The 15,887-nt window shown below is 41.3% G+C and overlaps 1 protein-coding gene across 16 annotated transcripts in view; it reads left to right on the top strand.

Annotated features, from left to right (window-relative positions):
• The window catches only part of BRSK2 (BR serine/threonine kinase 2), a 395,119-nt gene that overhangs the window by 359,970 nt on the left and 19,262 nt on the right, over positions 1-15,887 (top strand). For all 16 annotated transcript variants that reach the window (XM_080998644.1, XM_080998638.1, XM_080998650.1 and 13 more), the window contains 3 exons: positions 6,419-6,542; positions 8,968-9,148; positions 11,228-11,317. In XM_080998644.1, coding sequence (XP_080854770.1) covers positions 6,419-6,542; positions 8,968-9,148; positions 11,228-11,317 — 395 coding nt within the window. The remainder of the gene's footprint in view (positions 1-6,418; positions 6,543-8,967; positions 9,149-11,227; positions 11,318-15,887) is intronic.

Here is a 15,887-nt window from a genome sequence, read left to right as displayed (position 1 = left end):
GACATGTCTAGGTAATGTGTATCATTTTATTTGTGGGAAAGCCTAGATAAGCTCATAGAAATGGATAAGCCCATATCCCCTTCTGGTGTAAAGCAGCATGACTCCATCTGCTTTTTAACATTCTGTTTAGCAGTACATGTCTTTAAGAAGAAAAAATTGATAATAATCCAAATTGTGCATAATATTTTAACCTTTACAAACATTAAACAGGCACCTCCATCCAAAACATTTTCATGTGCGTGTTTTTTAAAGTCAGCTTCCAGTTGCCTTGTTTGGGCAATTATATTTCAATTTCATTGTTCTGCATGGGACAATGACAAGAAAGATATCGTATATAATGGTGTGGAGCAGGGGAGCAGAGCCATACCTACTGGCCCTGGCCCTACCATCACAACTCAGTCAGGACCTCCCTCCTGCTTTCTGCCTGCATGTTGGTGAGCATGTTTAAAGTTTGCTCGTTGCACATATGCCCCCTCCATGAGCTAGAACCAAAAATTGGGGGCGGGGAGCCTATGAGCATCCCCTCTGCAGGCATTATTCCCACCGCATGGACAACAGGGAATGGGCTGTTGAGGATACGATGGGGGGGGCAGTTCTGCACAGCAGTCCTCTCCCACTCCGCACAACTGTCGCCATGTGGATTGAATGCCCAGATATGGCTAATCAGCTTTATCCTTCCCATCAATTATTGAGAAAATAAATTACATGTGAAAATTATCAGAGGAGATGGAACATATCTGTGAAATTATTATTGTTTGGGTGCCGTGATTTCACTGTACTCACCTTACTTTTGCAGTGGCCAAGGGATATTCTTAGGTGTCCTTTCTTTCATTCCACAAATCATCTCACCAGTGGTGTCTGCACTCCAGCAGCCTTCCCGGGTGTCCATGCTTCAGTTAAAGCTCAGGAGAAGACATTATGAGATAACTCCTCCCATGAGCCTTTTTCAGATTAGGAAGCACAGGCAGCTGGGGAGATTGCAGAGTGCTGCAGAAAGGTTTACACATACCAACCTCCGCTACCTTGCAATAATAAAGTTAGCTCAAAATCTCAATACCCACCAAAATTTGAAAGAAATTGTTTTTCTAGTGCCCTGAGAATGAGACAGAAAAATGGAAGCCTCTTTCACAGGGGAAGAAAACTTCAAAGAAACTGGAGAAGCATTTGCCACATTGTACCAGTTCACATTCTCTATCCATACACATTCTAGAACAATTAGATGTAAAAGGATAACTAGAGTGGGATCCTAGCATTACTTGCTAGTTCAGTCTTTATCCTGAGGATGTATCTGTTAATGCAAAGGAACTTAAGATATAAGAAAAATATGTAAACAAAAGGTCTTTAAAGCACCTTGATCAACTTCACAGATATATATATAATGCTTTTTTATCTGCGGGTGACAGGGACCATATTCTACTGTGGCAGCACAGACCTGGGGATTGAGTCCAAAAACTACCATAAAAATGATACATTGAACAGGTTTCAAACACATTTTAGGCAAAACTCTGTGATCTTTCTCATTGGTATCTTGTTAAAGTAGACTCATCACCCTATTGGGTAAGCAAATCTTCCCACTCCAGTCATCAGATGGGTCATATGAATGGGGAGGGATAATAATCAACCTTCTCAGCTGATCTGCATGGGCCAGCTGAGGAGGGCATTTTGCCTACCTGTGTTGGTGAGTGAGAATATGGGGTGGCCATACTCACTGCTAGTATACAACATGCAGCCCTTGCAGCGTTGGCCAAGGGTGAACGCAGCCCTTGGGCATAAAAAAGGTTAGCCTTCCCTAGTGTACAGGACTGCAGGCACAGGAAGCAATTCATGGAGAGAGCTGCCTTTGAGCCACAAGCCAATAGAAACATAATGGAATTGGTGGTTGCCTAACTTTTATTCTCTTGGTGTTTCTGTTTGCTATCACCTTCTATAAATCTGACATTTTAAAAAAGAAAAAAGCATTGCACCATGTGTGGCAGATGATGGAGCTATGCTGATTTGCAGCAGGGCCTCAATTCAGCAAAGTCCTGAATCATGGGACTTGTTTGAACTGGGCTGTATGTATGTGTCCACTAGTATTTTGACTTAGAATTTAGCCCATAGGGGCTTCAGAAATCCCCTGTAGAAGCTAGAGCCTCTAATACAAATTGAGATGGTGTATAAGCATGTTTTACAATGCAATCCTATACATAGCTACTCAGGAATAAGTCTTGTTGAATTCAGTGTGGCTTACTCCTAGTTAAGTGGAAATAGAATTGCAGCACTGGTCAACAGAGAGACAATTCTGTTTAAATCCATGGGTTTATTTTAGATATAGAGAATGATTGTCATTGTTTGTCTACAACATGATGTAAAATTGCGTACTTTCTCCAGTACACCTTGTTGCTTTCTACCAATCTCTTGGGGTGGAAAACCTTTCATAAGACAGACGTCAAGTTGATTCTGCAGTGTTTTTCAAGGTTGTTTTCCCCCTATGGACTTCCTGCCCTTCAGATATGTTGTGCAAGCTTTTCCTCTGAATCCTAAGGTTGCCCCCAGTGTGTATTCTTCTCTTTACTTCTTTTTTATGTTTCACTCTCCTTCCTTTAGGGTTATTTTCATTATCAAACCCCCAAAACCATCTCCTAAGTCAGTAATGACACCCTACCTTCCAAAAGAAAAAGGGGGAAAGGCCGTAGAACAATGCTTCCCAACAACATCCTGTCTTGGGCTTCTGAACATTTTCAAGGGAAGAGAGTTCTGCAGTTGTGGTTCAGCCACTGAGAATATCTCCCTGTGCTCCCTTACTGTTTGAATCTCACCCATTGATTGTATTGCTAAACAGATTACCTCAGTCAATCTTGGGAGTTGCATAAGGGAGGAGGTGGCCTTTAAGGGCTACTGGGGTAAGGCTTTATATATCAAAATTAGCACCCTGAATTATGTCCCTAAAGCAATAGTGCAGCAACTGGGAGCACTGCTAGTGCTGAATATGACAGCCAGCTTTCAATCTGGAAATTCCAACCCACCTTTAAAGTAAAACGTTGGGCCAGATTCAACTAACCGGTCCTGCTAGCAGATGCCCGCATAAGGACTTCCACTAGAGCAGCGAAGTTTGACCCCCATCCTCCCCCTGCCCCAATTGGGGGGAGGGTGGAGAACCACCAGAACAGCATGGCAGGAGAGGGGAGATTCTTACACCAGAACAATCTCTCTAGCACCATGCTGAATTCTTCCCATTAAATTCATCTAGGTTTGAGGTGATAATATATGAATTGCAATTACAAGGTAGCCAATATAGAACCTTCAGATATCACACTACAGGACCTATCAACCCTGCCCATTTTGCTGGAGTTGATGGGGTTGTAGTCCAACATTTGGAATACTATCCCTGACCCAGATCATAGCAGGACCCAGAATGACAGGGTTAAGGTAAGGATCCTCCAGATCCCCCAGTTCTCAGGGTTCCCATTTTCCTGTGCTGGGGACTTAAGGTTTCTCTTCGGGTACACTGATTTTCTGGGTCCTAAGATGTGCTTGGGGGGACCGTTGCAGGGTCCTCTGTTGAGAAGTGGGTCTTGTCTGATTCTTGTTCTATGTGCAGATTGGTCTAGAAAGATCCCAACAGCCCCCACAAAATGGAATATGAGTTGCAGTAATGAATCTAGGGAACCCTCAGGATTCAAGCCTGAGTGTGCAGGGTGCTAAACCCAATCAGAATTCAGATTCCCATACATACTGCTTCACTTTATTTAAAAAATTATTACTTTAGCCTTCAGCTGATGTATCTACAATATGTCCAGACAGTGAGTAAGCTGTAAGACTGCAGGTTCTGAGTGGGGTGGTCTTAGACAATAGTATCTACAGACCCACTGGTACAGTCAATAGGAATATGTACCATATAGTTCTGGAATTACTTTGATCACACGAGTATCTAGGAATACACCAAACTAACTGAGCCACTGGTGTATATAAATCTCTCCTTCCTTGCCCCCAACCCTTACTTGTTAAACTAGTACCTGATAAGTCTATGCAATATGGATATTCTGCCAGGTCTGCTGAATTTCTCTCCTTCATTATAAAACATCAGTGCCACTATCTATGCCTCTTTGCCCTGCAGACCCAGCACAGTTACATCAGGAGAACTCGCAAGAATCTATTCTGTCTTGTATCTCATCAGAAGAACTCTGTATTGCAAGCAGTTACAGGCTCCAGGGTATCAGTGGAAGCTTAAGCAGGCCCCTATAACCTTTAATCCTGGTGATCATTCATGAGATACAGTTTTACCAACAGTATGCACCTTTTTATCCCTTTTTCTTTTAAAATGGGTTTTTCTTTTAAATCTCCTACCATTGGATGTGAATTAAAACATTCATTTCAGAACAGCCCCTACTCTTGTGATTATATGAAGTGTCAGAATGATACCGTACATCCTTTATCATGGCTCAGAGGCAATTGAAATATGCCAGTTTTTAATTTTACAAAATGGTCTTCGATATTTTTAATGTCAATTTCATAATGTTCATAATGCTTAAGGCCTTATTGGGAAAGCAAGTTTCGCTTCTCTCTAATGCAGTGTTTTGCTTGGTTGGCAGCACTTTAAAAAGAAAGCAGTGTACCATTTCATTTAAAAAACTTTTACTTAGTACACTTGTTAGGGAGTAAGGCTCATTGAACACAGTGGCCTGAGTTTACTCCTGAGTAAACATGCTTAGAAAATTGTGCCGTGAATCTTGAATAACTGAGGCTGCATGCTCCCACCCTTTTTTTCCTCCCCCTGTGTAGAGTTAATAATTTTTCGGATAGCACTTATTCTCTCTGTTGGAAGCAGCACTGCTTAGATCATGCAGACTAGTGCTGTGCCAAAAACTCTCCTTCAGTTTCTCCAAAGTTTTCTTTCCTTGCAAAATATCTTTTCCTTTTTTCCACCTCATTCTCAGGAGACTTGAGTATTTCCTTGAGTTTTAAGCTTGCTTTATTGCAGGGTAGGATTGCATTTTTCCTTTTATTTTCTGTAAACATTTTGCCAGCACACTGCAGCCCCTTCAGCTGCCCTGCTTCCTAACTTGGAAAAACTCTGTGGGAGGAGTTACCTCATGATGCCTTTCCCTGAGCTGTAACTGAATTGCAGAAAGCTGCAGGGCGCAGGAAGGCTGCAGGGCACAGGCCATTGGTGAGCTAGCTTTGCAGAATGAAAGGACCATCAAAAACACCCCTCATCCACCACAGAAGTAAAGTAAGTTCATCAAAAACTCTGCAACCCACCCATGAGGATTTCGCTAGAATTGTCTCTCCCTGTTTAAATGAGAGAAGGAAATAAACCCCAGTTATTAAAATGTATATATTGTGGCATATGGAAAGGTAGCGTGTGTTTAGTGGGTTGTGGACATATCCAGCAGCATGCACCCGCTGTGTGGTCCATGTACCTGTGCTAGAAAAAGCACTTGCTCCATCCTTCATTTGTTTCTATTCAGAGGTGTATTGAAGCAACCTGAAGTCTGAAGGGACTGGGGCAGTTGGATGGATAACTATACATATAAATATCTAATCAGCAAAGGCTTTTAATGTGCAAGGAACAGACAGCATAATTGTTCTGAGGCCTACAGAGTCATTCTGGTGTGTTTGAGGAAGACAAAAGCTTAGGCTTCTTAATAGCCTACTTAAATGAGTGGCCCTTTCTCTTTACTGTTCCCCATGCTAATCTTTGGCTTATGGTCAGCTATAGCTGCTTATTAATATTTCAGAGAGTTGTGCTTTCCCAACCCAGTTTTAACAGAGGAACTGGGAGAGATTTGCCAAATTGTGATTGTTTTCTTTTCCTCTGTTAGGCAGGCAGGCAGATGTAGATGCTTTTTCTTTTTTTTTAAAGCCAGCTTGCTTTCAAAAGCTAAGAGTGTAAAACATTTCTCTCTTAAATGTGTGATATTACTATAGATTAAATAACCTCAGGACTAGACATTGTAATGAGTTTCCAGGAGGCTGTCAATGAGCACAGTGCACGCTGGATTTTTAGGGTGCCGGAGAACACATTCCATTCATGTGCAGAGTGCTTACAGAAAGCAGGGTGTGCATGGACAGCATGTGTGCATATCAGTGGCACACACAAAGAGTCCTACCAATGTCCTCCTTATTCAGCTCCCTGCTGTATCTTGTAAAGCTGTTTCACGGTTGTATCCATTAGTGCCTCTGCCCTTCTAGGTTTACTTGACAGTACCTAGTCTTCTGTTTCCAACTGTACATACTGTTGTAGTAAAGCCAAATGCATCACTGGGGTGCTTTCTGTCTCTGAGCAAATATGACTCTCTTGACTTATACCATTACACACAGCGTAGCTAAGGCCTAGTTGGCTGTGTATTATAATTGCCTGTGCTTTTCTTCTCTAAATCTTCTCTTTGCTTTCTGTTTTTTCGCCTTTTCTTTCTCTCCCTCCTGGATTGGTCAGGCTTGCCAAAAAATCCTGGTTTGGTAACTTTATCAACCTAGAGAAAGAAGAACAGATCTTTGTGGTTATTAAGGACAAACCGCTGAGTTCTATCAAGGCTGACATAGTCCATGCATTCCTCTCGGTAAGTACGGACATAAACATAAACACACAAGTGAAACTTGATGAGCTGTGGTTCCTCAGCCTGCAGTTCCAGACACATTCCACACTAGTGCCCTTTAAAACTAAAATTTCTTTCTGTTCTCTCCTGTGGCCACAATGTTTCTTGGTTATTGACTAATCAGTTCCTGTTATCTGTGGGAGGCGGTTTTATTTTGGGTTTCTTTTCAGCTGGAGTAATTGCTTTTTAGAAATTTTATTTTTTATTACCTTAACCATGTAATTGTGATAATAGAATTAACATTTGCTTTGATTGCAAAGACAAAACTAGTAATTATCACCAACCACACAAGGAACAGGAACTGACTAATGTAAGAGCCAGAAGCAGAAGTCACTTTAAAACAAAGAATGGAGGGAAATTAAAGAGACAGTAGCCCCAAGAAGGCTCAATGCCATTCTGAATTGCATTTTAACAAAATGAGTAGGGGTGCTTTATAGTACTAGAATGCAGGAGAATATACAGTGGTAGGAAAGCTTCTTTCCATTGATGTAATGTTTTTTATTGTTACTATGGCTATATAGCATGTACTGACTAAATGTAATCTTTATTTTTTTATTTTAAAAAATACAAGCTATTTTTAAAAATCACAGCTCACATCTGAAAAAGGTGGGAGGACAATATGAAGAATTCTGGAGTACATTGAGTTGGAAATGCTGTCATCTAAATTCTCTGTAAAAACTGAGTGAAGAGATTATGTCTGCTCCATATTAAATGGCTAGTGTATAAGTGACCTTTGCCTCTTTGTTCTTCAATTACACCATCTTTCCCTCACCGTTACTCATTTTCTTTTTTATGTATTCATTTCTCACTCATATATGCCAGACTCAGAGCTGGCTTTCTTAGCAGAACTTCCCTGAGAAATAAGATTTTAAAAAGATTAACATCTTAGGCATATTTTTCAGGTTCCCCAGAGCATGGTGTATAAATCCAGCCATACTCCAAGTAAAATTGCACATAAAATCACTGTGGCTATACATAACAGGGTGATTCCTTTACATTCCCATCTAGTAGCTTATTTCTTGCCCTTTTCTGGGGGCCAAAGCAAACTCTGCCCTTGGGAGAAGACAATCTCAAGACATGTTCTGGAACTCTCACTGAAACAGTTAATCTTTGGGGCTTCTTTTAAAGTGGAGTGTGATACAGTCGTATGTGTAAGAGCAAAAATCTCAAATGATCTTTGCCAGTTTTAAGTCCCTCAGAGTGCAACTCTGTATAGATCTACTCAGAAGTTGGCATTGGGTGAAATCTAATGTTAGTCATACTCAGAGATGACCTGTTGAAATAAATGGGCATAAGTAACTCAAGTCTATTGATTTTGGTGTATCTGAGTATGGTTTAAGTTGGATAACAATAGGATATACCCAGATAAAAGTGTATAAGATTACAGCCCCAAATAATTATTGGGAGCTAGTGTGGCAGAGTAGCTAACAGCATGAGCAACACAGTGCTGATTCAAATCTCAGCTCATTGGGGACCAAAGTCAAACTGCTTCCTCACAGCCCTCCCCAAACCTGTAATATGGAGGTAATAAGAGTTGCAGGTTTGTTCTAAGGTGCATGAAGATAATGTGTGCAAAGTGCTTTCAACACTATATTAATAACTTCAAAATTTTTCTTCTTCTCCTTTCCACATTATCAGTCCAAGAATGCTTCCTATACATTTTGACACTTGTGCGATAGCTGTCAACATTTTCCTTTTTTTAAAGGGAAATTCCCTTATTCCAAATAGGATTTCCCTTAAAAAAAGGAAAAAGTTGACAGCTATGACTTGTGCAATACTCCCACAAACCCACGCGACAGTGTTTTACCGTGGTCCCACTCAAATCTGCAGGGCTGGTCCAGAGAAGAGCACAGAATGACTATGTGCCTGCACTCTGTAAACTTTGTTCTTGAATGCCTTGGGAGACTATTTTGCCCCCAGTGCTGCTTAACATCCATATGAAAGATTCTGGAGGCAATCATTAGGAGATTTGGAGTGTGGTGTCAACAATGTGCAAATGTCACCTTGCTCTGTTTCTCTGTAACATCTGAATCAAGAGAAGCCATGGGTGTTCCAGACTGGTGCCTAGACACAGTGGTGGACTAGATCAGAGCCAGTAAACTGAAATTGAATCCTGGTAAGGCGGAGATGCTGTGTGTGAGCAGTTCTCGGAGCCAGGAGTTTGGGCATTTAACAATTTTTAATAAATGGCTAGCTGATGAGATCTTATTGAAGTTCATTTTTTATTGCTGCAGATCAGACTGGAATGCTCCTTCATTCTTAAAGAAAGGGCAGTCCCACAAAACAGCAGTCTTTCCCATTCAGATTTTGATGCTTTTTAAGTTGGTGTGTTGCCACTGGTTTTAGAGTGGTAGTACCATTTGTTCTTCATGTTGTTGTTTCCTACTAGATCCCCAGCCTCAGTCACAGCGTCATCTCACAGACAAGCTTCCGCGCAGAGTACAAATCCACAGGGGGCCCTGCTGTCTTTCAGAAGCCAGTGAAGTTCCAAGTGGACATAACATACACAGAAGGTGGGGAGGCCCAGAAAGAGAACGGGATCTACTCAGTCACTTTCACACTTTTATCAGGTAATTGTCACAAGCTTGCTGTCTGCATGGAGGAGGAGGAGGAGGAGCACAGACAAAATAGCGAGGGCTGCCTTAATTGTAGTTAATTTCTTCAACACGCAGCAGCAGTTTGCATGTATGTGGAAGTGTTCAAATGGTGTCTAAATTGTTGTAAGAAAATCCCTGCTGGATCAGGACCCCTGGGTGCAACCACAGCCTCCCCAGTTGTGATTCCCAACAAGTGGCATTCACAGACTGTCTCAGACAGTAGAGTCAGAACATAGGCATTGTGGCTAATAGCCATTGATAGTGTTATCTTTTATGGACATGTCTAATCCTCTCTTAAAGCCATCCAAGTTGCTGGTCATCATGTGTGGAAAATTGCACATCACACTTTTTTGCCATGCATGTGCATAATTATACTGCTAACAGTTGTAGCTTACTAACACAGCTTATGTTACAGATGGGTAGCCGTGTTGGTCTGCCATAGTCGAAGTAAAAAATTCTTTCCTGTAGCACCTTAAAGACCAACTAAGTTAGTTCTTGGTATAAGCTTTCGTGTGCATGCACACTTCTTCAGATACACAGCTTATGTTTTCCTTGTGTGTGAATGTCAGATATACATGCTGTGAAATGCACTTATCACACACAGTGATTTACATAGTTTGTATTTCTTTTCTTGTGTAGGGTTGACGATCAAATATATCATTCATTGGTCTTTAAAAGTGCCACAAAACTTTCTGTTGTTTTCACTGCAACAGATTAACACAGCTGCCTCTCTGGATTTGTTTGTGTTTGAGGCAGCTTCAAAAGGAAACATTTTAGCAGTCAAACTAGTCTTCAGAATTCTGGAAGAGAGCTTTCAAAATTGGTGCCCTTAAGATGTTATTTGGGGCATTTAGCCTAGTAGAGCAGGTACGTGTAGCTTGTGGCTTGCGCGGATGAACATTGTCCATCATTCAGGTATGGCAGTCCAACACGGACTCAGTAAATCTGCTTTTGTTGCCTGCCTGAGACTAAAAAAAATAAAATGGTAGGCCTGTCAAACACTTGGTAAGCCACATTACATGACTAGCAGTACTCAAATTGAGGTGGGTTGAGTTTACCACTCCACCCTCTTTAGTCATACTGACTGTGTTTAGCTGCATGGGACACCAGCTGTTCTGGAGTGCTTTAAAAAAAGGCAAAAGCTTTGGAAATGGATGGTTATTTAGATTACATATAGTTCTACTTTGCTTTGGAGATTTGGGTTACACAAAATCCTGGAGACTAAGCAGTGTTTTTTTAAAAATACAAACAAGCAAACAAGGAACAGTGTTTTTTTGCTGGCCATGTTGGGGAGAAATAGTAGAGGTACCAGGGGTATACGAACTAGGTAGTTAAGTATAATATAATGAGATCTACAGATGTTGCAAGGGAGCTGGAAGGTCTAGTAAGTTTCAGAGGGAAGTGTGTCTTCATAAAGCTTTATTAAGAATGTGATAGGCATAACCTACTGCTACTAATATTAAACTTTCATAGAGCTGGAACAAGGTCCTTAGGTGCATGCTGTACAGAACATAAAAGTGACACCATTCCTTTCTAGAGGATTTGCCATTTTCATTAACTAGGCAAGATAGAAGAAAGCTCAAGGATTGATAGAAAGTCATGGGGATCAAGAAAGAGAGACTAAATTAGTAATGGAGGAGCAGGTAAAGTGAGCCTCTGGTAGCTGGTTCTGAAAAAAACTTTGTTGCATAAGTGAGTCTTGAGATAAGGACTTGGGAGAGAAAAATGAAATTATTTGCTGAACAGAGAGGTGGGGTCTATTCTGAGCATAGGGAGCAGCATGGCTGGAAGCCCAGAGGCAGGAGTGAGAGAGAGAAGCCAGAGGGGCTGGCAGAGGAGCAGCAAAATGGTGGCATGGGGGGAATATAAAGGAGAAGAAATAATTAACAGAAGGGAATTGGACATATTTGTAAACATAAGGATGAGAAGCTTTCAGATGAAATCTAATACTGAGCAGAAAAGTTAATGGAAATGTGCTCTCTTCCTACACTCTCCCTTCCACAACAGTGTTCAGTTCTTCCACAACTCACAGTCCGATGTGTCTTTTCACAGGTCCAAGCCGTCGCTTTAAGAGGGTAGTAGAAACCATTCAGGCACAGTTGTTAAGCACACATGACCAGCCTTCAGTGCAGCAGTTATCAGGTAAGTAGCTTCCACAGCTCAGTGCTTTGCTTCAGGCAAGGACATGAATTGGAAGCACCTATCAGCATAGCCCTCAAGTTGCACCTAGAAAACTAGTTTCATTCAGCACAAACAGTAAGACTCCTCTGCACATCTCTCCCTTGCCATTTGCTCCACTCCCACCTGCCTTGCACCAATTCCCATTTCCTAAATGCATCCCCCCCACCTCCACGTGAACTGCCCTGCCCTGCCCTGCCCCAAGAGCCATTTGTCCCCCTTTTCACAGGAAGTGTCATCAGCAGTTTGTTTAATTCCAAAAATCCCCCCCCACCCCAAAATCATGGACATGCCTCAAAATGTATCTGATGAAAGAGTCCTCTACAAACCATTTTTTAAAAGAAACAATGGCCTGAGTTAGCTCCTGGGGAGGAAGTGACTTTTGCTAGCAAGTGGGAATTATTGGAAGTTTAGAGCAAGACTGATTTTTGGAAAGTCACTTACTCTGAAGAAGCCACATGCCATTTTATCTGCTCACTTTAATGAAGTGGAAATGGCTGAGCAATGGCAGAAATATCTCGCCTGTTTTATGCCACACTCCACGAGGAAATAATTTTTTATTACCCTTTAGCCCTTTCATGAATGGGATGAACATTTATCTACTGGCAATCTCTTCATTTAGCAATTCCCCTACTACCTCTCTAGCCTTCCACAAGCCCTGATCTTCACTGCTTCACCTCGTGAAGGTCACTAGGATAAGTGAATTTAGCTTCTTCCAAGCAAACAACAACAACTCTGCAACACTACAGGAAACGTTTGTCTGTTGTAAAGTGTATGGGAAAAACAGAACAAAACATGAGGTACATAGACCCAAAGTCCAATTTCTCTCTATGCCAGTGGTAGCTAATCTCACCCTTTAAAGCCACCCTTGTGATGACAAGCATGTGAGAAATATATCAACGGGAGGAGATGGGCAGCCTTTCACAACTGAGAGCAAGGATTGGGAAAGAATTACTAGATGTCTAAAACTGATCAATATAATTTGAATCTGGTCAGACAGACTGCTGTCACTTACTTTGCATCTGCAGATGTCTGGCTGGTCTAGGATAGGAAACAAGGAGTTTCAAATTAATAAGCAAAGGGAGCATCAGGGTAGATTCCAAGACTCAGCACTGCAGGATGACTGCTTCTTATATAAATTCATCATGCAGTGGTTGTAGCCACATGGGAAGAAAGTTGCCTTTGTCCTCATTAGCCCCAGCTCTTCATGCTTTTAGAAGAGTTCAATAAGGTTAGCATCTTTTTGAGGCTAACAACAATAACAACAGAGAACAAACTTCCCATGTGTAGCATTTACTCATAGTGACTTATTAAACAGCCTCCACTTTCTGTGAATTCAGACTAAAATAAACCTGTGACTGGATGGAATTCTTGACAAGAAACATTTATTTCGTATGTGGCTGTGATTTAAAAATTATATGGATGTCCAGGCTGTGGTTGAGAAAACAGGGAAGCAAAAATATCACCAAAATAATGCTCGTTTGAAATGGGATAGGAAATTTTGAAATGGGATAGGAATTATTGGGAAGTTGGCACCAAATGGCACTGTTTTAAAATGGAATAGAATTAATGAAGAATTGTTCCCAGATGACTGCCAGGTGAGCCTTGAATGGGCATGGGAAGGAATGCTGCTCTCCTTCCAACACAAAAGCCACCTTCTTGTCCCCTGGCACCCAGGAGATCATAGAATCATGAGGGGCCATTCAGCTTAGCATAATGTCTTTGCAGCCTGGGTAACACCAAATCAAGCTGCATTCTGTGAGGAACAGTTGCTTACTTCAAAAGCAGCCTCAGTCGAAATCAATGTTCATTTAATCTGTAACTCACAGATTAAAGTGCAAAGCATTTGTAACTGATTCTAGCCTCTGGAGAAGTTCAGAGAGCTCACCTGCTCTAGCAAAGCAGTGTTCCCCACCTTCCAGGTCAGGTGCCATTACAGGTGAGTGACTGGAGGCCTCTCTGTGCACAAACATATACTGTATGTACTGCGAGAGGGAGAGGGATGATACAGTATATTGCAACAGATGTACCTTGCAGCTAGGTGACCCCAACCCTGAACGTGTCTCCAGCTCCATCACTGCCAGCAAGGACTTGTGACTTCGTGGAGGTGATGCTTGCTACATCTCCGGACCCTGCTTGGTCTGCTGAGCTGTGGGCCGGCCCATTAAACTGGTTTGCCTGGGTTTCAGAACAGGACTGTTTTCTGTTGTCTCTCATTCTTTGCAAGCTCACACCAATATTAATAGACATCGCGTTGTTTCCTTGTCTGTGCGTGTATCTCATTTCAGTGGTGCGTTCCTGTGTCACACCTGCGCATCCCAGTTAGTTTCTTCCATTCTCATTCTCATTTCTGCTTCTTGGGACTCGCTCTGCTTATTACTTTTGATCTAATGCAAACTGGAACAAGCTCAGTGCACAGGTGAAAGCTAAGTGCACCACTAAAATGCCACTCAGCACCAAAGCACTTCAGCGCTGTGTTCCCTGAGCCACTGGAGATTTCTTCCTTGAAATGATCACTGATCAGGCAGCCTTAGGTACACACTTTCATTCATGCACCTGAATTCTGGAAGCTCCATGATCTTCAGAGTGAAAAGAGAATACCATCTCCATGGATATTCACTCTGCCAAGAAGTCCTTATTGAATGAAAAGAGAATCCTGCCTGGGTAGATAGAAAAAAAAAAGTACCACACTTTTGCCCATGTCTCAATTTTGTGCATTCTTTTTGTTCCACAGAACAAATCTATAGCCATTAGTAAGAAATGATGTTTCTGAGAATGAATAGTGATTATTTCCATATGATACCAGTTCTGTTATCAGGACTGATTGCTTTCCTCTAGCAGACACCTCCTCTGGGAAGGAGTTAACTGTCTGTGTATCCCTTTCCATAAATGGCAGTATTAAAATAATCCATTGTTTCATCTGAGCAGTGAATTCTCTGCTTTCCCCCTGCCCTGTTTTATGTCTGTGGTGGTTCCTAAACTTTTCAGCCATTGTTGCAAGTTCCAGCTTCCAGCAATAGGCTATACATAACCGTTAACAATGCAGTGGGACATTTTGTGCTTACTACACTTCCTGCATTGTTAATATTAAGGAAAGGTTGGGATTTCTGGGTTGCAACCTGCTGACTTTATTTTCAGAATCAGATAAGCATCAGAAACCGATGTATTTAAAGTAGGTCCCACACAGTTCCTTCATCTCATCTTTATGTATTTATGCAAACTTAAACGCTTATTATTTTGATAAGCTGTTTTAAATGTCCTGTGGGATGAAGGGGAGGCCTGCATAATTGTAGTGCTTTATTCTTTGGTAGGTCTTGATGTGAATCTTGCTGAACTTTTTACACAGAAGCTTTAGTAGAAATCATTGTTTATTTATGAAATGCAACGATCTCTGAATAGGAGTGCAGTTTCCAGCATCTGTGTTTGTGAAATAAAGCTGCCATTCATTGAGAAAATGAGGAGGAGATGATATGCGTGTTGAAATTGCAGAACATACTTTATCACTACGAGCTACTGGTGGGGGGTTATTTTTTTGGTAATAATTCTCTGTGTTTAAACAACAATAAGAGACTCTATAAGTAGGAGACTTGCACAACAGAAAGGTGGACTGAAACTGTCTCCACAATGCTCTAGTTTCCCGTTTGTAGAGAATTTTCACACAGAAGAGCATTCAGACATGGTATTTCATATCTGCAGTCCAAAGAGACACAGTTTATTCCACCTACTCAGCGTTCTGCTGCATATGCAGACCAGGTCTGGTATATGGCTGGGTTATTGGAGAGCTCCAGTTGACGGAAATCTTCACCAAAAAATTGCATGGATGCCCAGTTTTGTGTATGTGTACACACACGGGGGGAGGGGTGTCAAATAGTACTTCATACAAGCCAGTTCTGGATTCCTTTTAGGATTTAGTTAATCACTAAAATAATATTTTTATTAACAAAAAGAGCTTTATTTATGTAGCAAAGTGTGTCAGCTTCTGCCTTCATCAGCTGCTCTGGTAAAATTAAATGAAGCTTTTTTCAAGATAGCCATTATGGATTTCTCCACCTTTTTTTGTCAAAACAGAACATCACCAGCAAATCTTGCAATATAATCCATATAGGTAAAAGTAAAGGGACCCCTGACCATTAGGTCCATATAATTATAATCCATATAATATAATCCATATATAATTATAATCCATATAATTGACTGCAAAAAAGGGATGTCATATCCAGAACATAATAAAAACTACAACCAACATGTTTTAGAAACCAAAAAAGGGGGTGAAGCCAGTTGCTAAACATTTCAGTCCTGAGAACCTGTCAGACTTTTCAATAATTGCTATAGATATGCTAACAGATCCAGAAGTGTTAGCAAAGAGGGAAAATACAAGGATGTACACACTGGGACACTTAACACCGCATGGCCTCAACCTGGAGTATAAGACCCACCAGCATCATAAATAAAACCCTTCTGAGCATTCCATCCTCAAAGCTCTATAACTCCCACCTTGGAAACAGCTCCACTTTTCTTAGAACAACTGATGGAG

This window comes from Podarcis pityusensis (assembly GCF_964106645.2).
Source record: "Podarcis pityusensis genome assembly, chromosome: 1".
Classification (NCBI taxonomy): Eukaryota; Metazoa; Chordata; class Lepidosauria; order Squamata; family Lacertidae; genus Podarcis; species Podarcis pityusensis.
The sequence above is the reverse complement of the archived record's forward strand: the minus strand, read 5'-3'. Positions and strand labels throughout refer to the sequence as shown.